The following is a 25,563-nucleotide window of genomic DNA, read 5'->3' as shown; positions in this document are numbered from 1 at the left end:
GTTTTCTAGATCAATTCAAAGAGTGATGGAATTTAAAGATGTGAAAATTATGCCCACCTTCATTTACCAATGACTTCTTATCCTGTTTTAGCCATTTCTGTTCAACATTTATTCACACTCATGTACCTCATTAAGCTAAGTGAATTAAGTATCTGTAGGTTTAAGCACTGTTTATTTGCAAACATAATTCTTTAAAAATTTACTAAAAGTATAAGTGAGAATAAATTAGAGTAGAAGTGGTAGAGTTCAAAGCAAGATCATGTTTCAAAGTGTTATGTTTTCCGTATGCATTGTATGTAAAGGGAAAGGACAGAAGAAGGAAAGCAAAGTTCCGCTGGAGAGGGGAATATAACCACTGGTAGAGTGGAAAAAATACTGCACTAGGATTCAGTTCCGAGTTCTCATCCTAACTTTGCTATCAGCAGAGTGACTTTCGGCCACTAATAACCAAAATTTGTATAATGATTTTTCTTAGCTTACAGAAAACTTTTAAATACCTTCTCTTATCCTCATGACAAGAAGTGAATATTTTTCCTCTTTTGACAAACAAGCTCAGGTTCAAAGAGATTGAGGACTGAACCAAGGTCAAATATTCAGTGGTAGACCTGGAATTCAACCTCAGGTTTCCTTGACTGCCCATTCTCTACCTCTGCAATTATTACACATCTCTTCCCACATAACCTCTCTGGGTCTCCTTTTCCATATCTATAAAAGGAGATGGTTGAGGGTCCTTTCCAGGCCGAACCTTTTATGATTTTAAATTCAAGTTTCTTACTGGCTTCTTTACCCATTTTTAAATGTAAGTCAAGCACATGGTAATCTAGGTAAAAACGTGGAGTGCTCTATCTTATGCCTTTAATAACCATATCAAGGGAAACAATCCAGTGCCTTGATGAAAGGGTTTATATTAGAAGCTCTGAGCATATACTTTCTTAGTTTTGAAAGATTAACCTTAGAGATTATGGAGTTTAATACCACTTATTTGCAGAGAAGAAAATTGGAGTCCCAGAACATCAAGTGATCTGCTCCAGTTTCCATATCTAGTGACAGAATTAGGATCAATATCTGAGTCTCCTGCCTTCCAGGCCAGTTAATGTTCTTTCTATCATACCATGCTGAAGCAATAGGAGTTCCAGACAACAAGTGATGAGGGCCAGCATTCTTTGCACTGGATTGTCAGGACTTGGAATAGAGTATGCAGAACCATAGAATACAAAAGCCTGTACTGGCACATAGCATAGCAGGACAAGACTTACTGTGTGACTTCTCTATACTTTGTAATAAGAGGTTGTGAGTTTGATGTTACTTATTCTGTTACTGGAAAAAAATGACACAGAGTACAAGTGTTCTGAGTCCAAAATTCAAAGCAGTTTACATCTGTAAAATTTTTAGAGAGGATATAAGTGACTGTTCAATTACTCAGTTTCAAAGTAAAGCCTTTTCGTGATAATCTGTATGTTTTGATTTAAAAAAATCAACAACTAAATAGGTTTATAGACTGCTTCCATTTTTAAATGGCAGAACTAGAACCTTAACCCAAGGATTACAAATTCAAATGCGTACATGCATGCATTGCGAATTGGTTACCAGAAGCCCTTGTGAAGGAATCTGCTGCTGTGTCAACTGCACCCAATTGTTGCCATGTAGGAATGCAGGTCCAGTGTTGGAAACTCTTATGATTTTTCAAGAAAATCCAGAAATACCTCCCAATTTTAAAATAACATCAACTTGAATTTAAGACCATTTTAAGTATTGTATAGACCAACAACCTCATGTCTGTGAGCCATATTTAGCCCTTCAGTTTATACCCTCTGCTTAACTAAAAAAGGTCTTCGGTAATCCATTTAAGCATTCCCATGAGGTCAAATGGAGCACCTCTTGTAGTCCTGAGGCATTTGGAATTTGAAATAAGGGATATACTTCAGGCATTTTACTTTTGTACAGCCTACATATTATAGATCTTCAGGTGAGGTTTAGGGCAGCTCCCTGATTCAAAGTTTGAGAACCCATGCTGTAACTTTGTTGCTCTAAATAAAAGACTAGGCAATTCTCATGCCATTTCCTTGTCACAGAATGCTTCAGAGAGGCTCTGTAGATAGCGAAAAAGATGGAGGGCCCCAGTTTGCAGAAGTGTTTGTCATTGTCTGGTTTGGTGCAGTTACCATCACCCTCAACTCAAAACTTCTTGGAGGAAACATGTGAGTATTATTAAAATGCATCCCTTTTCCCTTGCCAGGTTGCATATCTTAGATTTTTAAGGAAGTCTGGCTAGTTATATATTTTTCAAAAAGAAAAATCAAAATAAATGAGAGCCAAAAAGAAGGTTCTCTTAAAACCACTGAACAGAGATAACCTAGTTGAATTAAATTACCTTAAATTATCTGGGGTCCTTTGATAAGCTTCAGTGCTCTCGCTCCAGCCCCTGAAATCATAGGCAGAATTTTTTGTGTTAGAAGATTATGTCTGTCTTTGGGAACAGATGGTCCATAGTTTTCAACAAATTCTGAAATAGGTCTGTAAACCACAAAAGATTAAGAAACACCATTCTTAGAGGTTCAGTGGGAGAAGGAGGTCTCTAGGAATTAGAGCAGATCATCTAGATACTAGATGGCTGACTCTTAAGGAGTTTAAGCAGAGAGGAGGAGAGTATGGGGAGAGCAAAACTAAAGCACATGTTTAATACAGAGGCCTATCCTTATAAAATCAACATTAGGGTATAGGTATTATGTATCTGAAGGAAGGTAATGATCCATGATACATAGAAATCTGTGTAATAAACTGTATCATGATACAGATCAGCTATATTTATGATCTTTATGGATGTATGTTGTTTTTTAGATCTTTTTTTCAGAGCCTCTGTGTGCTGGGTTACTGTATACTTCCCCTGACGGTGGCAATGCTGGTTTGCCGGCTGGTACTTTTGACCGAGCCAGGACCAATAAACTTCATGGTCCGGCTTTTTGTGGTGATCGTGATGTTTGCCTGGTCTATAGTAGGTAAGAACGTACTTATCTCTACAGTAACAGAGCAGACCGAAACATGAGTTAGAGATGAAGATCAGATGAGGAGGAGTGTAACTTATAAGTTACATATGAGTGATATGATTCTTGCCAGTGTCATCCATAGAACCGTCTTCTCTCAGTAGGGATAATGTTCATCTTATCTGAGTTGGCTATCTGGACTTCCGAGATGTGGAGAGTCACGTCTTTTTTTCTTTTCAATCCTTAAATAGTGGATAGGGTTGAAAAAGGAGATTACGCTAGACCTAGCTTAGTCCTGGCATATAGGAGGCATAGGTGACTTGAGAAATGGCTTGAGCCTTTTCCTGACAAATTAATCATAATAATAGCCAGCATTTACCAATTGCTTACTGTAGGCCAGGCACTGTCATAAGTACTTCATACATATTATCTCATTTAACCCTCACAACAACCCTAATAAATAAAAAAAGTTATTATTGGTCCCATCTTTATAGATGAGGAACAGACCCAGAGAGGTTAAGCAACTTGCCCTAGGACACATAACTAGTGAATAGGGGAATCAAGTTTCAAACCCAACCAGATCACATACCTGTTTAGAAATGTACTATACTACCTCCCAGTATAGGTTGGTAAGTATCATAGTACTTGTCTGCTTCAGTAGAAAATTCTGCTAAAGATTAGTGAGAGCCTGTAGCAGTGGCAATGAATGCTACTTGCTCATTGTTTGTACTTTCCTAAAATTCTCTTAAAATTCCACCTTAAACTGGAAGTGTTCACTAGCTTCTTTTTAATGGGATAGACGGACTGCCTAATATTTTTATGTGCAATAACATCTCTTTGGAACATGGTTAAAAGCCAAGAAGTAATCCAAAAGTAAGGTCTGAGAATGCCAGAATTGATATTCCAAGGATTGTATTAAGCTTGGGTGCTTTAACTACCCATGGAAGAGCCCCTCATTCTCTCACTTAGAGTCTGATAATTTACCGTACATGTAGTTCTGAATAACTTAGTTATCAAGTGTCCAGGCCCACAGTGGTTCAGCAAGTAGAATCTTAGATGAGAGAGAAGTTCCTGTAATTCAGCAAATATGTATTAAACACAGACTGTGTGTCAGGCATTGTGCTAGGCATGGTCTCTATCCTCTGAGTTCACAATCTAGGCATAAAAGTTTTCCAGGTGGGCAATGGAAGTCTATGCAGTGTATAGTGGAGACACAGAAGAGGTAAGTGGGCAGTTCTGCCTGGGGTGGCAGGATACCAGATGGTTGTTCAGGAAAGGTTTCCTTGAAGGGTGATTATCGATGAGTAAAAAGATGAGTATATGTTTCCTGGATGGACAAGAGGATTGGCATCTAAAAGAGCTGATAAATTATTAAGAACAAGTACTCAAAAAACACAGCAGTGTGAAGCCATTTGCCATAGGAGTTTTGTAAGCCTATTTAGCACAGTTCAGTAACTTCTCAGAAAAGGGTAAGAAACCCCTTTTAGAAAGGTTTCCATCTTAAATGGTTGAAACCTTTCCAAGCTTTCATACTTGAAACAGGTAGCCCTCAGCTGTCCAGAAAACTATGCTGCCAAATGCCTTTTTCTCTGAGGATCACAAATGTAACTGAACTTATAGTATATAATTCTGTGTCCCAGACTATGTCAGGCCCCTTCAAGTTTAGTAAATGTTAGTAGTTGTGACAGTCTTATTGTATTAAATATTCCTTTTTGTTGTCTTGTTTTGCTTTGTTTAGCCTCTACAGCTTTCCTTGCTGATAGCCAGCCTCCAAACCGCAAAGCCCTTGCTGTTTATCCTGTTTTCTTGTTTTACTTTGTCATCAGTTGGATGATTCTCACCTTCACTCCTCAGTAAATCAGGAAATGGAAATTAAAAACCAGGGAATTCAAAGCTCATTTCAAAGATGCAATTCACCGTGGAGTTTTGCCTTTGGCCCTCTTTTGTCTAATTTTGGAGGTATTTGGTAACTGGGTATACGAGGAGATTAAAAGGGAACCATAAAGCACCGTCACCGTTTATGTAAGGAACTGATGTTTGAAAGGCCGTCCTTTCCTTCTTAATGTTATTTCTTTAAAATATGTGTGCATAGTACACACAGTATAATGCCTCCTTAAGGCATGATGGGGTCACTGTGGTCCATTTGGGTGACAACCAATGACTTGGGAAGCACATGGATACATCCTGCAAGTTGAATAGAGTTGGTAACTATATTTTCAGTTTTGAGAATACCAGTTCAGGTGCAGCTCTTAAACATATTGCCTTATGACTATTAGAATATGCCTCTCTTTTCATAAATAATAAGGGATAGTCTATTTTACTTCTCTTAAGCTTAAAAAGACAATGAGAGAGGTTGGGAAAGGGGTACATAGATGTGGGAGGAGAAAACATCTAAGCAAAATTCAGATTTTGACTAGAGAAAATTCTGCACTTGCTTAAAAAAAAGCAAAGGACATCTAAAACATAGGCTTTTTTAGTCTTTCTGTATAGTCACCTTTCTGCCATGCTTAATAGCAGCTCAGTGACACTCAATTTTTTTAACATCTTTATTGGAGTATAATTGCTTTACAATGGTGTGTTAGTTTCTGCTTTATGACAAAGTGAATCAGTTATACATATACATATGTTCCCATATCTCTTCCCTCTTGCGTCTGTCTCCCTCCCTCCCACCCTCCCTATCCCACCCCTCTAGGTGGTCACAAACCACCGAGCTGATCTCCATGTGCTATGCGGCTGCTTCCCACTAGCTATCTATTTTACGTTTGGTAGTGTATATATGTCCATGCCACTCTCACTTTGTCACAGCTTACCCTTTCCCCTCCCCATATCCTCAGGTCCATTCTCTAGTAGGTCTGTGTCTTTATTCCCGTCTTACCCCTAGGTTCTTCATGACCTTTTTTTTTTTCTTGGATTCCATATATATGTGTTAGCATACAGTGTTTGTTTTTCTCTTTCTGACTTACTTCACTCTGTATGACAGACTCTAGGTCCATCCACCTCACTACAAATAACTCAATTTCGTTTCTTTCTATGCCTGGACACTCTTAATTTTTAATCTTACTTCCCAGTTCTGCATATGCAAGCTAAGGTGTTAGCAGTCAACTTGTAATTTTCCTTTGACTGAAGCTCTCAGTGGACCAATGATTGAACTTACCCAAGTAGAAGACCTCAGAAATTTAGATTGGTAGGTCCCTAATGCATATTATCATGTGGGCAGCTTCTCTTAAGGGTAGAATGAGGCAGTTTGGATACAGCATATCTGTAAGGAATTTCTTGCTATTCTGTGTAGTCTGACCTCTAACTAAAAAGTAAAGCTAAATCAAAGGCTGCATTTAACCATGTAAACATGGAGGGATTTAGTGTTCTAATGGCTGATTTCACAGAACAACTAGATGCTTAAGAGCATGAGGTAGGATGAGTTGAGTTTACAGCTGCCGCCTTTTCATAGTGGGCTTAGCAGTTTTTTCATTAGGTGTGTTTTTCGGGTTGGGGATAGCAGTTTGTTTTCTTGGTTTTAGACTTTATTTGTAAAGCCAATTAGCTCTCCTTTAGAGAAGTACTTTTTTGCACATGTGCACCTACTTGTATTCTCAGCTATTTATGCACACAAGTGTGAAGGCTTTTCAGGGAGCAGAGTGTCTGGGACAGGCTGATTCTGAGCTAATCAGGGTTCTTTTAAGGTAATATGAGCTGCTGCCTTCTATAAATTGCACAGTGAAAAACTCTTAATAGACAAAGATTAGGAGTCAGGCAGAAAACATTCATTGTAAATATAGTTACTTATAAAAATAGGAATTTCTTATTCCACATCTTTTCTTTATCATGGAGTTTAAATATTTATTCACTGGTATTTAAAGATGACCTATGCATAGATATATAATTTTTAAAATATACTTTCTCCATCCCCAGATTAACCAAGTGAACAATACTAGGACAAATGAGTACTTGGAATGATATTCAATTACAGAGCATTACAAAATTGGTCCCCTCTGTCTCAGCATTGTCTAGATATTTTGGTTATGTATTTGTATTTGTTTCAATTTCCCTTTTAAATTTCAAAATAAACCCTGTTAGGACAAAGCCAATGTTTCAGTCTTGATAAATAAAATATTTTGAAACTGGTTCTGATTTTAAAATTGGTCCTAAATTATCATCCATTTCCATTGTCTGAAAGTGTCTAACTTCCCACTAAAAACATCTCTTCCAAAGTTGTTTTGTAATCTATCCCAATGATTATAATGTAAAATTAAAGAAATAATCATGCTTCTCAAAAGGGAATTAAATCTTCACTGAATTTTACTCAGGCTAAATATTTGGTCAGAAATTCCTAAGGCCACAACTTTGGTGGGGTTTGTGTGTGTGTGAGGGGGGTATTATACATATTGGGTGTTAAGGCAACTTGTTCTGTGTTTTAATCTGTTGCTTTTGGGTGACTTAGGGAATGGTTTTATTTGATTTAAATGAAGGCGGGTAAGATGGAGATTTAATTATCTTTCTGAAAATGAGTGGTCAATTTGAGGGTATAAATAAATATTTTCTTAATATATTCAAAAAAGTGCATTGCTTTCTGTCACAGAAGACCTGAGTATCTGGAAGTTGTAACCCTCAACACAGCTTTCCCTGATTTGCTGCAGAGGCACGTGGCTAATTATAGAAAGGAAGACTAGAAGGGAAGGGGACTCCAGCAAAGGAAACCCTGTTCCGGGAATTGGAAGGTTTCACGCTTTAGATGAAATTCAAGCATGTGATGTGCATTACTGCCATCGTGGCTTATCACTTGCTGCTCCTGCTTCTGAGATTGAGACTCCGTTGTCATATTCTTTAGCAATAGGAAAGGTGAAGACTGGATTTAATTGCTGTTCAGATTATAAATACTCAATTGATGTGAACATCTTTTTTGCAGTGTAGTCTTAAAAGTCAATCATTAATCGTCAAGTCTTTTGCCTCTTAAGTGGTTTATTACATGAGTTGAGTTGTATCTTTTCATTGTGGGGATTTTCTTTCGGGCAAGGTGAGGGGGTCACAGGGCATGGGGCTAGTAAGCATTTTACTGTTTACTGTATTTGTCTTTTTATAAAGTGTCCCCCAAAATGTGATTAGAAGGCTGACAAGCCTATATTTGAAGGTTTAATTGTGTACGTTATATAATCTAAGTACTTACTGTATTTGAACTTCCTGTTTATTCCTGGAGATGAAAATGAAAATCTCCCATCATTTCCAATTCTTGGATAACATCAAGTCATTGAAATTTATCTAAGGCCTATCATGATATGATCAGACATCCATTGCATGCAGTTGTTTTATTCCAGAGTAAAATACTGAAATTGTGCTTCTTAATTAAACTGTTCATTTTTGAGACAATTTGGATAGAAATAAATGTGTGAATGTTAATGCATATATGTAAATTAGAAATACTTTTTTAGATTCATGGGCTTTTATTAAAAATAAAGAATTTCTAGGGATTTACTTAGGTCATAAGATGGCTAAATAATAATGTGACAATAATATTACTACAAATAATAGCTAACATTTATTGGGCACTTACTGTGTGCCAGACACTACTCTATTTTTTTAAGAATTTTTTGTAACAGCTTTATTGGGATATACTTTACCATAAAATTCACCCTTTTAAAGTAATATACAATTCAGTGATTTTTCAGTATATTCACATAATTGTGCAACTATCACCACTGTCTCATTTTAGAACATTCCCATCACTTCACAAAGAAACCCCAAAGCCATTAGCAGTCATCCTCTTTTTCCCTTTTCCCCAGCCCCTGGCAACCATCAGTCTGCTTTCTGTCTCTGTGGATTTGGCCAGGCACTATTCTTAAGTGCTTTTTATGCATCTCCTCCAATCTTCAACATAAAGTGGTACAATCCTCATTTCACTGGTAGAAAATTGAGGCACAGAAAGGTTAAGTAAATTGTCCAAGGTTACACAGTGAATTGATATTTAAAATAGGAAAACACATTAGCTGAGATCATAGTAGGACACAGTTTTGAATTGCATTGTTATACGTATGAAATGAATACACCTCCTCCCCAGGGTATGTTCCCTGTTACTAGCCATTACAACGTACAGCTCACTGGAGGTCAATAACTCGTTTTTTTCTGAGTACTAGAATACTATATTAGCATCTGAGAAAGACACAGCGGTTATACATTGGGAAGAGTTAGGTTTGCTGCCCTCACTCCTCCTTGAGCCCCTTTTCTTTCCCCTCCTCCCACCACCAGACACATACACCCCTCCCCTTTTTCTCAAAGTCTTAAGAATCAAGCAGCTTCTGCCTCTTTCGTTTTAATTCTCCCAGTGGGATGGTTAACACATCAAAATTTAACGTGTCTATTCAGGTGTTTATAGTCATGGGATGCCACTGGTCACATGTAGTACCAGCTATATTCCTAAGACCTCAGAGAGCAGTAGTGTGAAAATAGAATGCCTTTCTATTTGGGTTAAACTAGGTGGGGTAAAGAAATAACACAGTAAATAAAGGCTTTGCCTTAATGAAGTCAGTGTTCCAGCCTGGTAGGAAGTGGCTACACGCTGCTCTTGTTCACTCTGTTCTCTTTTAGAGCCTTTGTATTCTGCACCATCTCTGCTGGTAATTTCTCGGTCCTCTTCGATGCTCTGTTTTAATCCTGATTTTTCCTATAAATAAAGAACCTGTGAAAAGAATAAATCTGTAAAATGATTTGTGAATATTAAATGTGCAAATAAAAAACACTGGAAAAGGAGAATTTGCACGTGCCTGTTCTTGTGCTGAAAGGCATGGGGATATTTCCTGCATACTGTTTTCAGATATATTGTCATCAGAAAATATTGAATGCTGTGTAGGATTGCACAGGTAGCAAGTTAGGAAGTCACATTTACTGAGCAAATATTTACCAGATGCTATAATAGCCGTTTTATGAACAGTACTGCTCCCAGTGAATTTAAGGTTCTTGCCTTGTCGCAAAAGAATTCGGAGACAAGCAGGGAGTTAAGTAAAGTGAGGATTTATTTAAGCAAGAATACGCTCTCAGAGGGAGAGCAGACAAATGGGTGAGGAGCTGCTGCCCTGGGTTTCTCTGGCAAGCCGGTTATGAGGGGCATACAAATAAAGGGGCAGAGTATTCACTGGGGAAGGAGGGGTTTGGGGGTCGTATTCCCTGATTTTCATCCCAACTCTATCTTCCTGAGGGGAGGAGGGATTTCTGTTCTTATTTGGCTTAGATCAGAAGTATCATGGTGTCAGTGCATGATGGGTACTTCTCATCTGTAAGGCTAATTTTATTGTAATGAGAGCATAATGAGCAACAGGTCACATTCGGACATAGGAGATTCCTGTCTTTCCCCACCTTTCTTTGTCTGCTTCCAGGACACTTATCACCCAAAACGTGTGGTTTACTGTCAGTCTGGAGGTTCCTGCTTTCTTAACATCTTTCTTGGGGTATAATTGCTCCACATTGGTGTGTTAGTTTCTGCTGTACAACAGAGTGAATCAGCTATACATATACATATATCCGCATATCTCCTCCCTCTTGCATCTCCCTCCCACCCTCCCTATCCCACCCCTCTAGGTGGTCAAAAAGCACCGAGCTGATCTCCCTCTGCTATGCGGCTGCTTCCCACTAGCTAGCTATTTTACACTTGGTAGTATTTATAAGTCCATGCCACTCTCTCACTTCGTCCCAGCTTACCCTTCCCCCTCCCCGTGTCCTCAAGTCCATTCTCTACGTCTGCGTCTTTATTCCTGTCCTGCCCCTAGATTCTTCGGAACTATTTTTTTTTGATTCCATATATATGTGTTAGCATACGGTATTTGTTTTTCTCTTTCTGACATACTTCACTCTGTATGACAGACTCTAGGTCCATCCATCTCACTACAGACAACTCAATTTTGTTTCTTTTTATGGCTGAGTAATCCATTGTATATATGTGCCACATCTTCTTTATCCATTCATCTGTTGATGAACACTTTGATTGCTTCCATGTCCTGGCTATTGTAAATAGTGCTGCAATGAACATTGTGGTACATGACTCTTTTTGAGTTATGGTTTTCTCAGGGTATATGCCCAGTAGTGGGATTGCTGGGTCATATGGTATTTCTATTTTTAGTTTTTTAAGGAACCTCCATACTGTTCTCCATAATGGCTGTATCAATTTACATTCCCACCAACAGTGCAAGAGGGTACCCTTTTCTCCACACCCTCTCCAGCATTTGTTCGTAGATTTTTTGATGGTAGCCATTCTGAGTGGTGTGAGGTGATACCTCATTGTAGTTTTGATTTGCATTTCTCTAATGATTAGTGATGTTGAGCATTCTTTCATGTGTTTGTTGGCAATCTGTATATCTTCTTTGGAGAAATGTCTATGTAGGTCTTTGCCCATTTTGGGATTGGGTTGTTTGTTTTTTTAATATTGAGCTGCATGAGCTGCTTGTAAATTCTGGAGTTTAATCCTTTGTCAGTTGCTTCATTTGCAAATATTTTCTTCCATTCTGAGGGTTGTCTTTTGGTCTTGTTTATGGCTTCCTTTGCTGTGCAAAAGCTTTTAAGTTTCATTAAGTCCCATTTGTTTAATTTTATTTTTATTTCCACTTCTCTAGGAGGTGGTTCAGAAAGGATCTTGCTGTGATTTATGTCATAGAGTGTTCTGCCTATGTTTTCCTCTAAGAGTTTGATAGTGTCTGGTCTTACATTTAGGTCTTTAATCCATTTTGAGTTTATTTTTGTGTATGATGTTAGGGAGTATTCTAATTTCATTCTTTTCCATGTAGCTGTCCAGTTTTCCCAGCACCAATTATTGAAGAGGCTGTCTTTTTGCCATTGTATATTCTTGTGGTGTCTGCCCATGGACCCTCACTGTTTACAAGATGTGTGATTTCCTGCCATCAGGCCCCTGCCTCCATTTCTCTGCTCATATCTAGCTACTGCCTGCTGTAACATTCCCCTCTCAAGGAGTCTGGGACCCTTAAAATCTTTTAAGAGGCAGAGGGACCAACGGTCCATCTTATGTAACTGCTTCAAGCTGAGCATGGGTGTTGTCCCTACCTGTGGGTCCAGATCTCCTTACTATCTGTCAGAGATAGGGGTCTTGGGATTGTTGACAGAGGTGGAGAGTGGGGAGTAGAAGGAGGCAACAACTTTGTCCAGCAGGTGTTGATGGTCCCCTTTGTCAGGTGGGATGGGTTGGAATCCCTGGCGTAGCATCATTTGAAGCTGGAGTTGTTGCATTCTTGGGTCTGTGATGTTTCTTTGTCCTCTTTGAATAAAAGCTTCAGGTCCTGTAGAGGCTTGATCATCCATCTGGATTTGTTGCAGGAATGGGGACCCCTTCCAGGGCCTGAGAGTGGGCTCGTCTAACACTCGGAAGTGAATTGTCCAAGGAGACACTGTGCTGACAAAGCAGGAGACTTTATTGGGAAGGGGCACTTGGGTGGAGACCAGGAAGGTAAGGGAACCCAGGAGGACTGCTCTTCCACGTGGCTCACAGTCTCAGGTTTTATGATGGTGGGGTTAGTTTTCAGGTTGTCTCTGGCCAGTCATTCTGACTCAGGGTCCTTCCTGGTGGCGCACACATCAGTCAGCAAAGCTGAATTCCAGCGAGGAGGATTCTGGGAGGTTGGTAGGACATATGGACTGGTGTCTCCTTTTGACGTTTCCCGAATTTTTCCTGTTGGTGGTGGCTTGTTAGTTCCATGTTCCTTACCAGGACCTTCTGTCATAAAATAACTCATGCAAATGGTTATTGTAGTGCTGGCCAGGGTGGGCGGTTTCAGTCAGTGTTTCCTCTAACAACTCCCACCTGAGACTTCATACTCAAGATACTTCTTGGGAATCGGGGCGGAGGTCTGTTTCTTTTGTAACTACTTCCTGCTGAGAGTGGGCATAGTCCTGCCTAGTAGAGTAGAAGTCTCTCTCCACCTGATCTAAATCGAGGTATTCTGTGCCTGAAACCAGCATTCACCCTTGTAGTAACAATTTAGCTTGAAACTGTTGGACCCTGTTGGAGATGAACCTTGTAAGCAGTTGAAACAGACAGGGGCCAAACAAGAGGCCTAACAGGATGATCATCACCAGGCCCAGAAAAAGAAGGCAAAATTTGGGATGTGGACTGCAGGGTGTGTGACTTTCTTCTGATTGGTTTGTGGCATGGTAACTGGGTGGTGCTCCAGGAATCTTGTGCTCAGCCTGAAGTTACCATCCTCCACCTGAGTGGCGGCCCCAGTTCTGCAGAAGGACTCAAAGATATTGTTATGCGTATTCCTTGAGGAGGAACCAGGACCCTGCCCCAAGGCTGTACCACCATTTGACTGCTCCTCCCGTTTCTGCATCCCTTCCCTTCCCTGATTAGCAACTGTTTGAATCTGCCCTTTGGAACTCAGGGAAGGTCTAGGAGGCTGAATGAAGTCTATATCCTACAAACAGGAAACAGGGGGCACAGAAAGGGTTTGTACTCTGGAGCCCCACAAAGTCCTGCTCAGTTTTAATTCAGGGAACTGGGCAACGACGGCTCTGGCATCTTCCTGTTAAAATGAGGCATAGTGCTGCCTCAGTTTGGAGAATAGACACTGAATTGGAAATATTTCTGAGTTCCAAGCCCTGGATCTTAGTCTCGTATGATTAAAATCTCAATCCCTTGGTCTGCCATTTTGGTGTAACAGACCAAATTAAAAGTAGTTGGAGGAGTGACAACTGGAATTTTAATAGACAAAATAAATCTCATTTCTTTTCAGGAGAATAAGCCTGAAACCCAGTCTGGACCTGGCGCTTTGGGGAGCCTTGTAGCCAGGTGACCAGTTGTCTAGTTTTATCTAAGTAGGTTTTAACTTTTAATGTGGTATTTATACATAGATAACAAGTGCTATTGGTCATCATACATGTTTATTCTTTTTGTTAATGTATGATCTAAAATAATTTCATTGTCTAAAAATGTAATAGTTACAAGAGGACACCTTTAAAAAGTAAGGTTGCAGTTGACAGCTGCCAGCACACATTGTTTTGAGATTGGCTGGTGTCATCCAAGTCTGACACAGCTCAGAAAACTCAAGTTCTTAGCAATACAAGGACTTGACTTGTCTGAAATCACACCCATAGTGTCACCTGGTTATTTCCTTGGATGTCTGAACCGCAGCTACTCCATTTTGACTTTCAGTTGCATTTCTCTCCTTAATGGCCAAAGCAGATGTCACTGTTAATGATTTTAGTGCTTTTTTAGATATGAGAAGATGCAAGAACTTGGGGTCATAAAAGCTTCTCCTGAAAGTATCTAACTATCTGAAGACCTGTTCTGCCAGTTTTTCCCAGAGCACAGAGTGCCTCATTCCTGATCTCCTCCCTGAGCTCCTTTCAGGGGGTGTTGAAGGTCAGTGGCTGCCGTGCCCATTGACCTAATCCTTGCAGAGGCAGATGGCAAGTGTCAATTTTCAGTTGGCAGGGTCCCTTCAGGTTCATAAATTTGATCATGGTTTGGGGGGCATTTCATGACCATTTCATCCCATGGTGCCAGGAATGCTCATTCCCAGGTCTGGCAAAGATTTCACTGCTGGGTCACTCAATGCGCTATTCCTGGACTAAGCCTTATTCACAGTAGCCAAAAGTCTCTGGACCACCTGTCTTACTATTCTCTTACGGTCCAGGAAAATATTTGCTGTTGTTGCTTCTTCCCGTATCTAGAGTTACATCATTACCATCATTGATCTTACATGAAACTATATATCATCATTTTATCAGAGGCTCAGTCACACATTTGGTAATGTAAGAAACAACAATTTTGTAAAACAGGCAATATAAAAAACAATATAGCTAGCAGATTAGTAAGGTCATAAGTAAGAATATATGTCAAGAACTTCCATTAGGTGCAACCCAGTATATCCCAGGTCATCTGACTTACTCTGTTCTGTACCGATCCTTATCGTTAAGGGAAATTATATATTGGCATTGTCCATAAGGCACCCAGCCCAGTTTCCTAGTGTTACTAGGCTGGTTATCTCTAGTATGGATTTAATTGTCCCCAGTATAGAGGAGCCTTTAATTAAAGGCTTAAATTTAAATTACTTAAATTACCATAGCCTGGTGTTAACTACATAAATCCATCCCATAATTGTGGGAGGTATTATTCCTTGGCTGAAATTTTGGTTGTTGCTCTGATTGAGCCTGAGTAATAGAGGAAAATTCATATTTATGGCCAGAGTCGGAGCAGGTATTATTAATTGGCTAGGTGAGGGGATCCCACCTCATAATATCACTAGTGGCCTAAACAGGACTATAATTTCTTTCTTCTAGAATACATTTTCTAAGAGCCAACCAATTAGAGCCATCAAGTGGAGAAATACACCAAGGTAACACAGAACTACTAGACACAGGTAATTGGCCACAAACCCAACAATTGGATTGATTTTTTAAAACAAGCATAGGATCATGCCCATGATGGGAAAATATTTGATTCATATGCAGGGGTCCAAGAAGTCAAGAAAACATTATAAATGATCATATGAGTCAGGTCCAAGATCTTGGGCAAGCTGTCTACTTCTGCTGTTGTCTTCTTCTCATCCAGGTATGAGTGTAGTTTCTCCTTTGTTTGAGCATTGTTTTAAGGTGATTTTGAGGTCAGCCACCCTCTCCATAGGCCAGTCCAGTGCAGGGGCCCTTTGTGAGTGGAAATTAATCCAAGAGTCAATTCCCGGGGGACGTTGAAGATGGCGGAAGAGTAAGACGCGGAGATCACCTTCCTCCCCACAGATACACCAGAAATACATCTACACGTGGAACAACTCCTACAGAACACCTACTGAACGCTGGCAGAAAACCTCAGACCTCCCAAAAGGCAAGAAACTCCCCACGTACCTGGGTAGGGCAAAAGAAAAAACAGACAAAAGAATAGGGACGGCACCTGCACCAGTGGGAGGGAGCTGTGAAGGAGGAAAAGTTTCCACACACTAGGAAGCCCCTTCGCGGGCGAAGACTGCGGGAGGCGGAGGGGGGAGCTTCGGAGCCACGGAGGAGTGCACAGCAACGGGTGCGGAGGGCAAAGTGGGGAGATTCCCGCACAGACGATCGGTGCCGACCGGCACTCACCAGCCCGAGAGGCTTGTCTGCTCACCCGCCGGGGCGGGCGGGGCTGCGAGCTGAGGCTCGGGTTTCGGTTTTGGACGGAGCGCAGGGAGAGGACTGGGGTTGGCGGCTTGAACATAGCCTGAAGGAGTTAGTGCACCACGGCTAGCCGGGAGGGAGTCCGGGGAAAAGTCTGCACCTGCCGAAGAGGCAAGAGACTTTTTCTTCCCTCTTTGTTTCCTGGTGCACGAGGAGAGGGGTTTAAGAGCACTGCTTGAAGGAACTCCAGAGACGGGCATGAGCTGCGGCTAAAAGCGCGAACCCCAGAGACGGGCGCGAGCCGCGGCTAAAAGCACGGACCCCAGAGACGGGCGGGAGACGCTAAAGCTGCTGCTGCTGCCACCAAGGGGCCTGTGTGCGAGCACAGGTCACTCTCCACAACCCTCTTCCGCGGAGCCTGTGCAGCCCGCCACTGACAGGTTCCCGGGATCCAGGGACAACTTCCCTGGGAGAATGCATGGCGGGCCTCAGGCTGGTGCAACGTCACGCTGGCCTCTGCCGCCGCAGGCTTGCCCCGCACTCCGTGCCCCTCCCTCCCCCCTGGCCTGAGTGCGCCAGAGCCCCCGAATCAACGGATCCTTTAACCCCGTCCTGTCTGAGCAAAAAACAGACGCCCTCAGGCGACCTACACGTAGAGGCAGGGCCAGATCCAAAGCTGAGCCCCTGTGAGCTGTGAGAACAAAGAAGAGAAAGGGAAATCTCTCCCAGCAGTCTCAGAAGCAGCGGATTAGAGCTCCACAATCAACTTGATGTACCTGCATCTGTAGAATACATGAATAGACAACACATCATCCCAAATTGAGAAGGTGGGCTTCGAGAGCAAGAGCTATGATTTTTTTCCCTTTTCCTCTTTTTGTGAATGTGTATGTGTATGCTTCTGTGTGAGATCTTGTCTGTATAGTCTTGCTTCCACCATTTGTCCTAGGGTTCTATCCGTCCATGTTTTTTTAAAAAATTTTTTTCTTAATAATTAATTTTAATAACTTTATTATACTTTACCTTCATTCTTTCTTTCTTTCTTTCTTTCCTTCCTTCCTTCCCTCCTTTAGACAACGAATCATCCCAAATTGAGGAGGTGGTCTCTGAGAGCAAGATTTATGATTTTTCCCCCTTTACCTCTTTTTGTGAGGGTGTATGTGTATGCTTCTGTGTAAGCATACACATAGCTTTGCTTCCAACGTTTGTCCTAAGGTTCTATCCGTCCCTTTTTTTTTCTAAATAAGTATTTTTTAATTCAATAACTTTATTATACTTTATTTTATTTTTACTGTATCTTCTTTCTTTCTGTCTTTTTTCCTTCTTTCCCTCCTTCCTTCCTTCCTCCCTCCCTCCCTCCCTCCTTTCTTTCCTTCTTGCCTTCTTTCATTCTTTGCTTCTTTCTTTCTTTCTTTCTTCCTTCCTTCCTTCCTTCCCTCCTTTCCTTCTTTCTTTCCTCATACTTCTACTAATTCCCTCTACTTTTTCTCCCTTTTATTCTGAGCCATGTGGATGAAAGGCTCTTGGTGCTCCAGCCAGGAGTCAGGGCTCTGCCTCTGAGGTAGGAGAGCCAACTTCAGGACACTGGTCAACAAGAGACCTCCCAGCTCCACATAATATCAAACGGCGAAAATCTCCCAGAGACCTCCATCTTAACACCAGCACCCAGCTTCACTCAACGACCAGCAAGCTATAGTGCAGGACAACCTATGCCAAACAACTAGCAAAACAGGAACACAACCCCACCCATTAGCAGAGAGGCTGCCGAAAATCATAATAAGTCCACAGACATCCCAAAACACACCACCAGACGTGAACCGGCCCACTAGAGACACAAGATCCAGCCTCATCCACCAGCACACAGGCACTAGTCCCCTCCACCAGGAAGCCTACACAACCCACTGAACCAACCTTAGCCACTGGAGACAGACATCAAAAACAGCGGGAACTACGAACCTGCTGCCTGCAAAAAGGAGACCCCAAACGCAGTAAGATAAGCAAAATGAGAAGACAGAAAAACACACAGCAGATAAAGGAGCAAGATAAAAATGCACCAGACCTAACAAATGAAGAGGAAATAGGCAGTCTACCTTAAAAGGAATTCAGTATAATGATAGTAAGGATGATCCAAAATCTTGGAAATAGAATGGACAAAATGCAAGAAACAGTTAACAAGGACCTAGAAGAAATAAAGATGAAACAAGCAACGATGAACAACACAATAAATGAAATTAAATGTACTCTAGATGGGATCAATAGCAGAATAACTGAGGCAGAAGAACGGATAAGTGACCTGGAAGGTAAAATAGTGGAAATAACTACTGCAGAGCAGAATAAAGAAAAAAGAATGAAAAGAACTGAGGACAGTCTCAGAGACCTCTGGGACAACATTAAACACACCAACATTCGAATTCTAGGGGTTCCAGAAGAAGAAGAGAAAAAGAAAGGGACTGAGAAAATATTTGAAGTGATTATAGTTGAAAACTCCCCTAATATGGGAAAGGAAATAGTTAATCAAGTCCAGGAAGCACAGAGAGTCCCATACAGGATAAATCCAAGGAGAAATACGCCAAGACACATATTAATCAAGCTGTCCAAAATTAAATACAAAGGAAGCATATTAAAAGCAGCAAGGGAAAAACAACAAATAACACACAAGGGAATCCCCATAAGGTTAACAGCTGATCTCTCAACAGAAACCCTACAAGCCAGAAGGGAATGGCAGGACATACTGAAAGTGATGAAGGAGAAAAACCTGCAACCAAGATTACTCTACCCAGCAAGGATCTCATTCAGATTTGATGGAGAAATTAAAACCTTTACAGACAAGCAAAAGCTGAGAGAGTTCAGCACCACCAAACCAGCTTTACAACAAATGCTAAAGGAACTTCTCTAGACAAGAAACACAAGAGAGGGAAAAGACCTATAATAACGAACCCAAAACAATTAAGAAAATGGGAATAGGAACATACATATCGATAATTACCTTAAATGTAAATGGATTAACTGCTCCCACCAAAAGACACAGATTAGCTGAATGGATACAAAAACAAGACCCTTATATATGCTGTCTACAAAAGACCCACTTCAGACCTAGAGACGCATACAGACTGAAAGGGGGTGGAAAAAGATATTCCATGCAAATGGAAACCAAAAGAAAGCTGAAGTAGCAATTCTCATATCAGACAAAATAGACTTTAAAATAAGGACTATTAAAAGAGACAAAGAAGGACACTACATAATGATCAAGAGATCGATCCAAGAAGAAGATATAACAATTATAAATATTTATGTACCCAACATAGGAGCACCTCAATACATAAGGCAAATACTAACAGCCATAAAAGGGGAAATCGACAGCAACACATTAATAGTAGGTGACTTTAACACCCCACTTTCACCCATGGACAGAGCATCCAAAATGAAAATAAGTAAGGAAACAAAAGCTTTAAATGATACATTAAACAAGATGGACTTAATTGATATTTATACGACACTCCATCCAAAAACAAGAGAATACACATTTTTCTCAAGTGCTCATGGAACATTCTCCAGAATAGATCATATCTTGGGTCACAAATCAAGCCTTGGTAAATTTAAGAAAATTGAAATTGTATCAAGTATCTTTTCTGACCACAACGCCATGAGACTAGATATCAATTACAGGAAAAGATCTGTGAAAAATACAAACACATGGAGGCTAAACAATACACTACTTAATAATGAAGTGATCACTGAAGAAATCAAAGAGGAAATCAAAAAATACCTAGAAACAAATGACAATGGAGACACAACAACCCAAAACCTATGGGATGCAGCAAAAGCAGTTCTAAGGGAGAAGTTTATAGCAATACAAGCCCACCTTAAGAAGCAGGAAACATCTCGAATAAACAACCTAACCTTGTAATTAGAGAAAGAAGAACAAAAAAAACCCCAAAGCTAGCAGAAGGAACGAAATCATAAATATCAGATCAGAAATAAATGAAAAAGAAATGAAGGAAACAATAGCAAAGATCAATAAAACTAAAAGCTGGTTCTTTGAGAAGATAAACAAAATAGATAAAGCACTAGCCAGACTCATCAAGAAAAAAAGGGAGAAGACTCAAATCAATAGATTTAGGAATGAAAAAGGAGAAGTAACAACTGACACTGCAGAAATAAAAAAGATCATGAGAGATTACTACAAGCAACTCTATGCCAATAAAATGGACAATCTGGAAGAAATGGACAAATTCTTAGAAATGCACAACCTGCCAAGACTGAATCAGGAAGAAATTGAAAATATGAACAGACCAAACACAAGCACTGAAATTGAAACTGTGATTAAAAATCTTCCAACAAAGAAAAGCCCAGGACCAGATGGCTTCACAGGCGAATTCTATCAAACATTTAGAGAAGAGCTAACACCTACTCTTCTAAACTCTTCCAAAATATAGCAGAGGGAGGAACACTCCAAAATTCATTCTACGAGGCCACCATCACCATGATACCAAAACCAGAAAAGGATGTCACAAAGAAAGAGAACTACAGGCCAATATCACTGATAAACCTAGATGCAAATATCCTCAACAAAATACTAGCAAACAGAATCCAACAGCACATTGAAAGGATCATACAGCATGATCAAGTGGGATTTATTCCGGGAATGCAAGGATTCTTCAATATACACAAATCTATCAATGTGATCAAGCATATTAACAAATTGAAGGAGAAAAAGCATATGATCATCTCAATAGATGCAGAGAAAGCTTGCGACAAAATTCAACACCCATTTATGATAAAAAAAACCCTGCAGAAAATAGGCATAGAGGGAACTTTCCTCAACATAATAAAGGCCATATATGACAAACCCACAGCCAGCATCATCCTCAATGGTGAAAAACTGAAAGCATTTTCACTAAGATCAGGAACAAGACAAGGTTGCCCACTCTCACCACTCTTATTCAATATAGTTTTTGAAGTTTTAGCCATGGCAATCAGAGAAGAAAAGGAAATAAAAGGAATCCAAATCAGAAAAGAAGAAGTAAAGCTGTCACTGCTTGCAGATGATATGATACTATACATAGAAAATCCTAAAGATGCTACGAGAAAACTACTAGAGCTAATCAATGAATTTGGTAAAGATGCAGGATACAAAATTAATGCACAGAAATCTCTGACATTCCTAAACACTAATGATGAAAAAGCTGAAAGTGAAATCAAGAAAACACTCCCATTTACCATTACACCAAAAAGAATAAAATATCTAGGAATAAATCTACCTAAGGAGACAAAAGACCTGTATGCAGAAAATTATAAGACACTGATGAAAGAAATTAAAGATGATACAAATAGATGGAGAGATATACCGTGTTCTTGGATTGGAAGAATCAACATTGTGAAAATGACTCTATTACCCAAAGCAATCTACAGATTCAATGCAATCCCTATGAAAATACCACTGGCTTTTTTCACAGAACTAGAACAAAAAATTTCACAGTTTGTATGGAAACACAAAAGACCCCGAATAGCCAAAGCAATCTTGAGAATGGAAAATGGAGCTTGAGGAATCAGGCTCCCTGATTTCAGACTATACTACAAAGTACAGTAATCAAGACAGTATTATACTGGCACAAAAACAGAAAGATAGATCAATGGAACAGGATAGAAAGCCCAGAGATAAACCCATGCATGTATGGTCACCTTATCTTTGATAAAGGAGGCAGGAATGTACAGTGGAGAAAGGACAGCCTCTTTAATAAGTGGTGCTGGATAAACTGGACAGGTACATGTAAAAGTATGAGATTAGATCACTCCCTAACACCATACACAAAAATAAGCTCAAAATGGATTAAAGACCTAAATGTAAAGCCATAAATTATCAAACTCGTAGAGCAAAACATAGGCAGAACACTCTATTACATAAATCACAGCAAGATCCTTTTTGACCCACCTCCTAGAGAAATGGAAATAAAAAAAAATAAACAAATGGGACCAATGAAACTTCCAAACTTTTGCACAGCAAAGGAAACCATAAACAAGACCAAAAGACATCCCTCAGAATGATAGAAAATATTAGCAAATGAAGCAACTGACAAAGGATTAATGTCCAAAATTTACAAGCAGCTCATGCAGCTCAATAACAAAAATACAAACAACCCAATCCAAAAATGGGCAGAAGGCCTAAATAGACATTTCTCCAAAGAAGATATACAGATTACCCAAAAAACCCATGAAAGAATGCTCAATATCATTAATCGTTAGAGAAATTAAAATCAAAACTTCAAGAAGATATCATCTCACACCGCTCAGAATGGCCATCATCAAAAAATCTAGAAAAAAAAATGCTGGAGAGGGTGTGGAGAAAAGGGAACATTCTTGCACTGCTGGTGGGAATGTGAAATGGTACAGTCACTATGGAGAACAGTATGGAGTATTCCTTAAATAACTACAAATAGAACTACCATATGACCCAGCAATCTCACTACTGGGCATATAACCTGAGAAAACCATAATTCAAAAAAGTCATGTACCAAAATATTCATTACAGCTCTATTTACAATAGCCTGGAGTTGGAAACCACCTAAGTGTCCATCATCAGATGAATGGATAAAGAAGATGTGGCACATATATACAATGGAATATTACTCAGCCATAACAAGAAACGAAATTGTGATATTTGTAATGAAGTGGATAGACCTAGCGTCTGTCATACAGAGTGAAGTAAGTCAGAAAGAGAAAGACAAATACTGTATGCTAACAAATATATATGGAATTTAAGAAAAAAACTGTCATGATTAACCTAGGGGTAAGACTGGAATAAAGACTCAGACCTACGAGGAAATGGACTTGAGGATATGGTGGGGGGAAGGGTAAGCTGTGACAAAGTGAGAGTGAGGCATGGACATATATAAACTACCAAACGTAAGGTAGATAGCTAGTGGGAATCAGCCGCGTAGCACAGGGAGATCAGCTTGGTGCTTTGTGACCGCCTGGAGGGGTGGGATAGGGAGGGTGGGAGGAAGGGAGACGTAAGAGGGAAGAGATATGGGAACATAAGTTTATGTATAACTGATTCACTTTGTTATAAAGCAGAAACTAACACACCATTGTAAAGCAATTATACTCCAATAAAGATGTAAAAAAAGAAAGTGTGTTCTTCCTATGTTTTCCTCTAAGTGCTTTATAGTGTCTCTAATAAATTTTTAGTTTATTTTTGTGTATTGTGTTAGGGAGTGTTCTAATTTCATTCTTTTCCGTGTAGCTGTCCAGTTTTCCCAGCACCACTTATTGAAGCGAGTGTTTTCTCCCTTGTATATCCTTGCCTCCTTTGTCATAGATTATTTGACCATAGGTGCGTGGGTTTATCTATGGGCTTTCTATCTTGTTCCATTGATTTATATTTCTGTTATTGTGCCATTACCATACTGTCTTGATTACTGTAGGTTTGTAGTATTGTCTGAAGTCAGGGAGTCTGATTCCTCCTGCTCCGTTTTTTTTCCCTCAAGACTGCTTTGGCTATTTCGGGGTCTTTTTTGTCTCCATACAAATTTTAAGATTTTTTGTTCTACTAATGTAAAAAAATGCCATTGATAATTTGATAAAGATTGCATTGAATCTGTAGATTGCTTTGGGTAGTATAGTCATTTTCACAATGTTGATTCTTCCAATCCAAGAACATGGTATATCTCTCCATCTATTTGTATTATCTTTAATTTCTTTCATCAGTGTCCTTTAATTTTCTGCATACAGGTCTTTTGTCTCCTTAGGTAGGTTTATTCCTAGATATTTTTATTCTTTGTGTTGCAGTGGTAAATGGGAGTGTTTCATTAATTTCTCTTTCAGATTTTTCGTCATTAGTGTATAGGAATGCTAGAGATTTCTGTACATTAACTTTATATCCTGCAACTTTACCAAATTCACTGATTAGCTCTACTAGCTTTCTCGTGGCATCTTTAGGATTATCTACATATAGTATCATGTCCTCTACAAACAGTGACAGTTTTACTTCTTCTTTTGCAATTTGGGTTCCTTTTGTTTCTTTTTTCTTTTGTTTTGACATATTTATTGGAATATAATTGTTTTACCATGGTGTGTTAGTTTCCGCTTTCTAACAAAGTGATTCAGTTATACATATGTTCCCATATCTCTTCCCTCTTGCGTCTCCCTCCCTCCCACCGTCCCTATCCCACCCCTCCAGGCAGTCACAAAGCACGGAGCTGATCTCCTTGTGCTATGCGGCTGTTTCTCACTAGCTATCTACTTTACGTTTGGTAGTGTATATATGTTCATGCCTCTTGCTCACTTGGTCACAGCTTACCCTTCCCCCCCGTATCCTCAAGTCCATTCTCCAGTAGGTCTGTGTCTTTATTCCCATCTTGCATCTAGGTTATTCATGACCATTTTTTTTTTAGATTCCATATATATGTGTTAGCATATGGTATTTGTTTGTTTCTTTCTGACTTACTTCACTCTGTATAACAGCCTCTAGTTCGATCCACCTCACTACAAATAACTCAATTTCGTTTCATTTTATGGCTGAGTAATATTCCATTGTATATATGAGAGTCATCTTCTTTACCCATTCATCTGTTGATGGACACTTATGTTGCTTCCATGTCCTGGCTATTGTAAATAGAGCTGCAGTGAATATTTTGGTACATGACTCTTCTTGAATTATGCTTTTCTCAGGGTATATGACCAGTAGTGGGATTCCTAGGTCGTATGGTAGTTCTATTCGTAGTTTTTTAGGGAACCTCCATACTGTTCTCCATAGTGGCTGTATCAGTTTGCATTCCCACCAACAGTGCAAGTGGGTTCCCTTTTCTCCACACTCTCTCCAGCATTTATTGTTTCTAGAATTTTGGATGATGTCCATTCTGAGCGGTGTGAGATGATATCTCATTGTAGTTTTGATTTACATTTCTCTAATGATTAATGATATTGAGCATTCTTTCATGGGTATTTTGGCAGTCTGTATATATTCTTTGCAGAAATGTTTGTGTAGGTCTTCTGCCCATTGTTGGATTGGGTTGTTTGTTTTCTTTCATATTCAGCTGCATGAGCTGCTTGTAAATTTTGGAGATATTACTACATTGTCAGTTGCTTCATTTGCAAATATTTTCTCCCATTCTGAGGGTTGTCTTTTGGTCTTGTTTATGGTTTCTCTTGCTGTACAAAAGCTTTTAAGTTTCATTAGGTCCCATTTGTTTATTTTTGTTTTTATTTCCATTCCTCTAGGAGGTGGTTCAAAAAGGATCTTGCTGTGATTTATGTCATAGAGTGTTCTGCCTATGTTTCCCTCTAACAAGTTGATAGTGTCTGGCCTTACATTTAGGTCTTTAATTCCTTTTGAGTTTATTTTTGTGTATGGTGTTAGGGAGTGTGCTAATTTCATACTTTTACATGTACCTGTCCAGTTTTCCCAGCACCACTTATTGAAGAGGCTGTGTTTTCTCCACTGTATATTGTTGCCTCCTTTATCAGAGATAAGGTGACCATATGTGTGTGGGTTTATCTCTGAGCTTGC

At 39.7% G+C, this 25,563-nt stretch overlaps 1 protein-coding gene across 8 annotated transcripts in view; it reads left to right on the top strand.

Annotated features, from left to right (window-relative positions):
- Positions 1 to 25,563, top strand: part of YIPF6 (Yip1 domain family member 6) — a 67,901-nt gene that overhangs the window by 24,791 nt on the left and 17,547 nt on the right. Inside the window, exons 5-8 of one of the 8 annotated variants that reach the window (XR_009538489.1) lie at positions 2,073 to 2,198; positions 2,839 to 2,996; positions 6,050 to 6,165; positions 7,616 to 9,722. Coding sequence is in view for 5 of the 8 variants with exons in the window: in XM_060137939.1 (XP_059993922.1) it covers positions 2,073 to 2,198; positions 2,839 to 2,996; positions 4,720 to 4,838 (403 nt within the window). In the remaining 3 variants the exon portion in view is untranslated. Of the gene's footprint in view, positions 1 to 2,072; positions 2,199 to 2,838; positions 2,997 to 4,719; positions 9,723 to 25,563 lie in introns of those variants that run through there. The other 7 variants (XR_009538487.1, XR_009538488.1, XM_060137942.1 and 4 more) reach the window with 7 other exon arrangements.

Source organism: Lagenorhynchus albirostris, chromosome X (assembly GCF_949774975.1).
Source record: "Lagenorhynchus albirostris chromosome X, mLagAlb1.1, whole genome shotgun sequence".
NCBI classification, from domain to species: domain Eukaryota; kingdom Metazoa; phylum Chordata; class Mammalia; order Artiodactyla; family Delphinidae; genus Lagenorhynchus; species Lagenorhynchus albirostris.
This window is presented reverse-complemented; position numbering and strand designations above follow the sequence as displayed.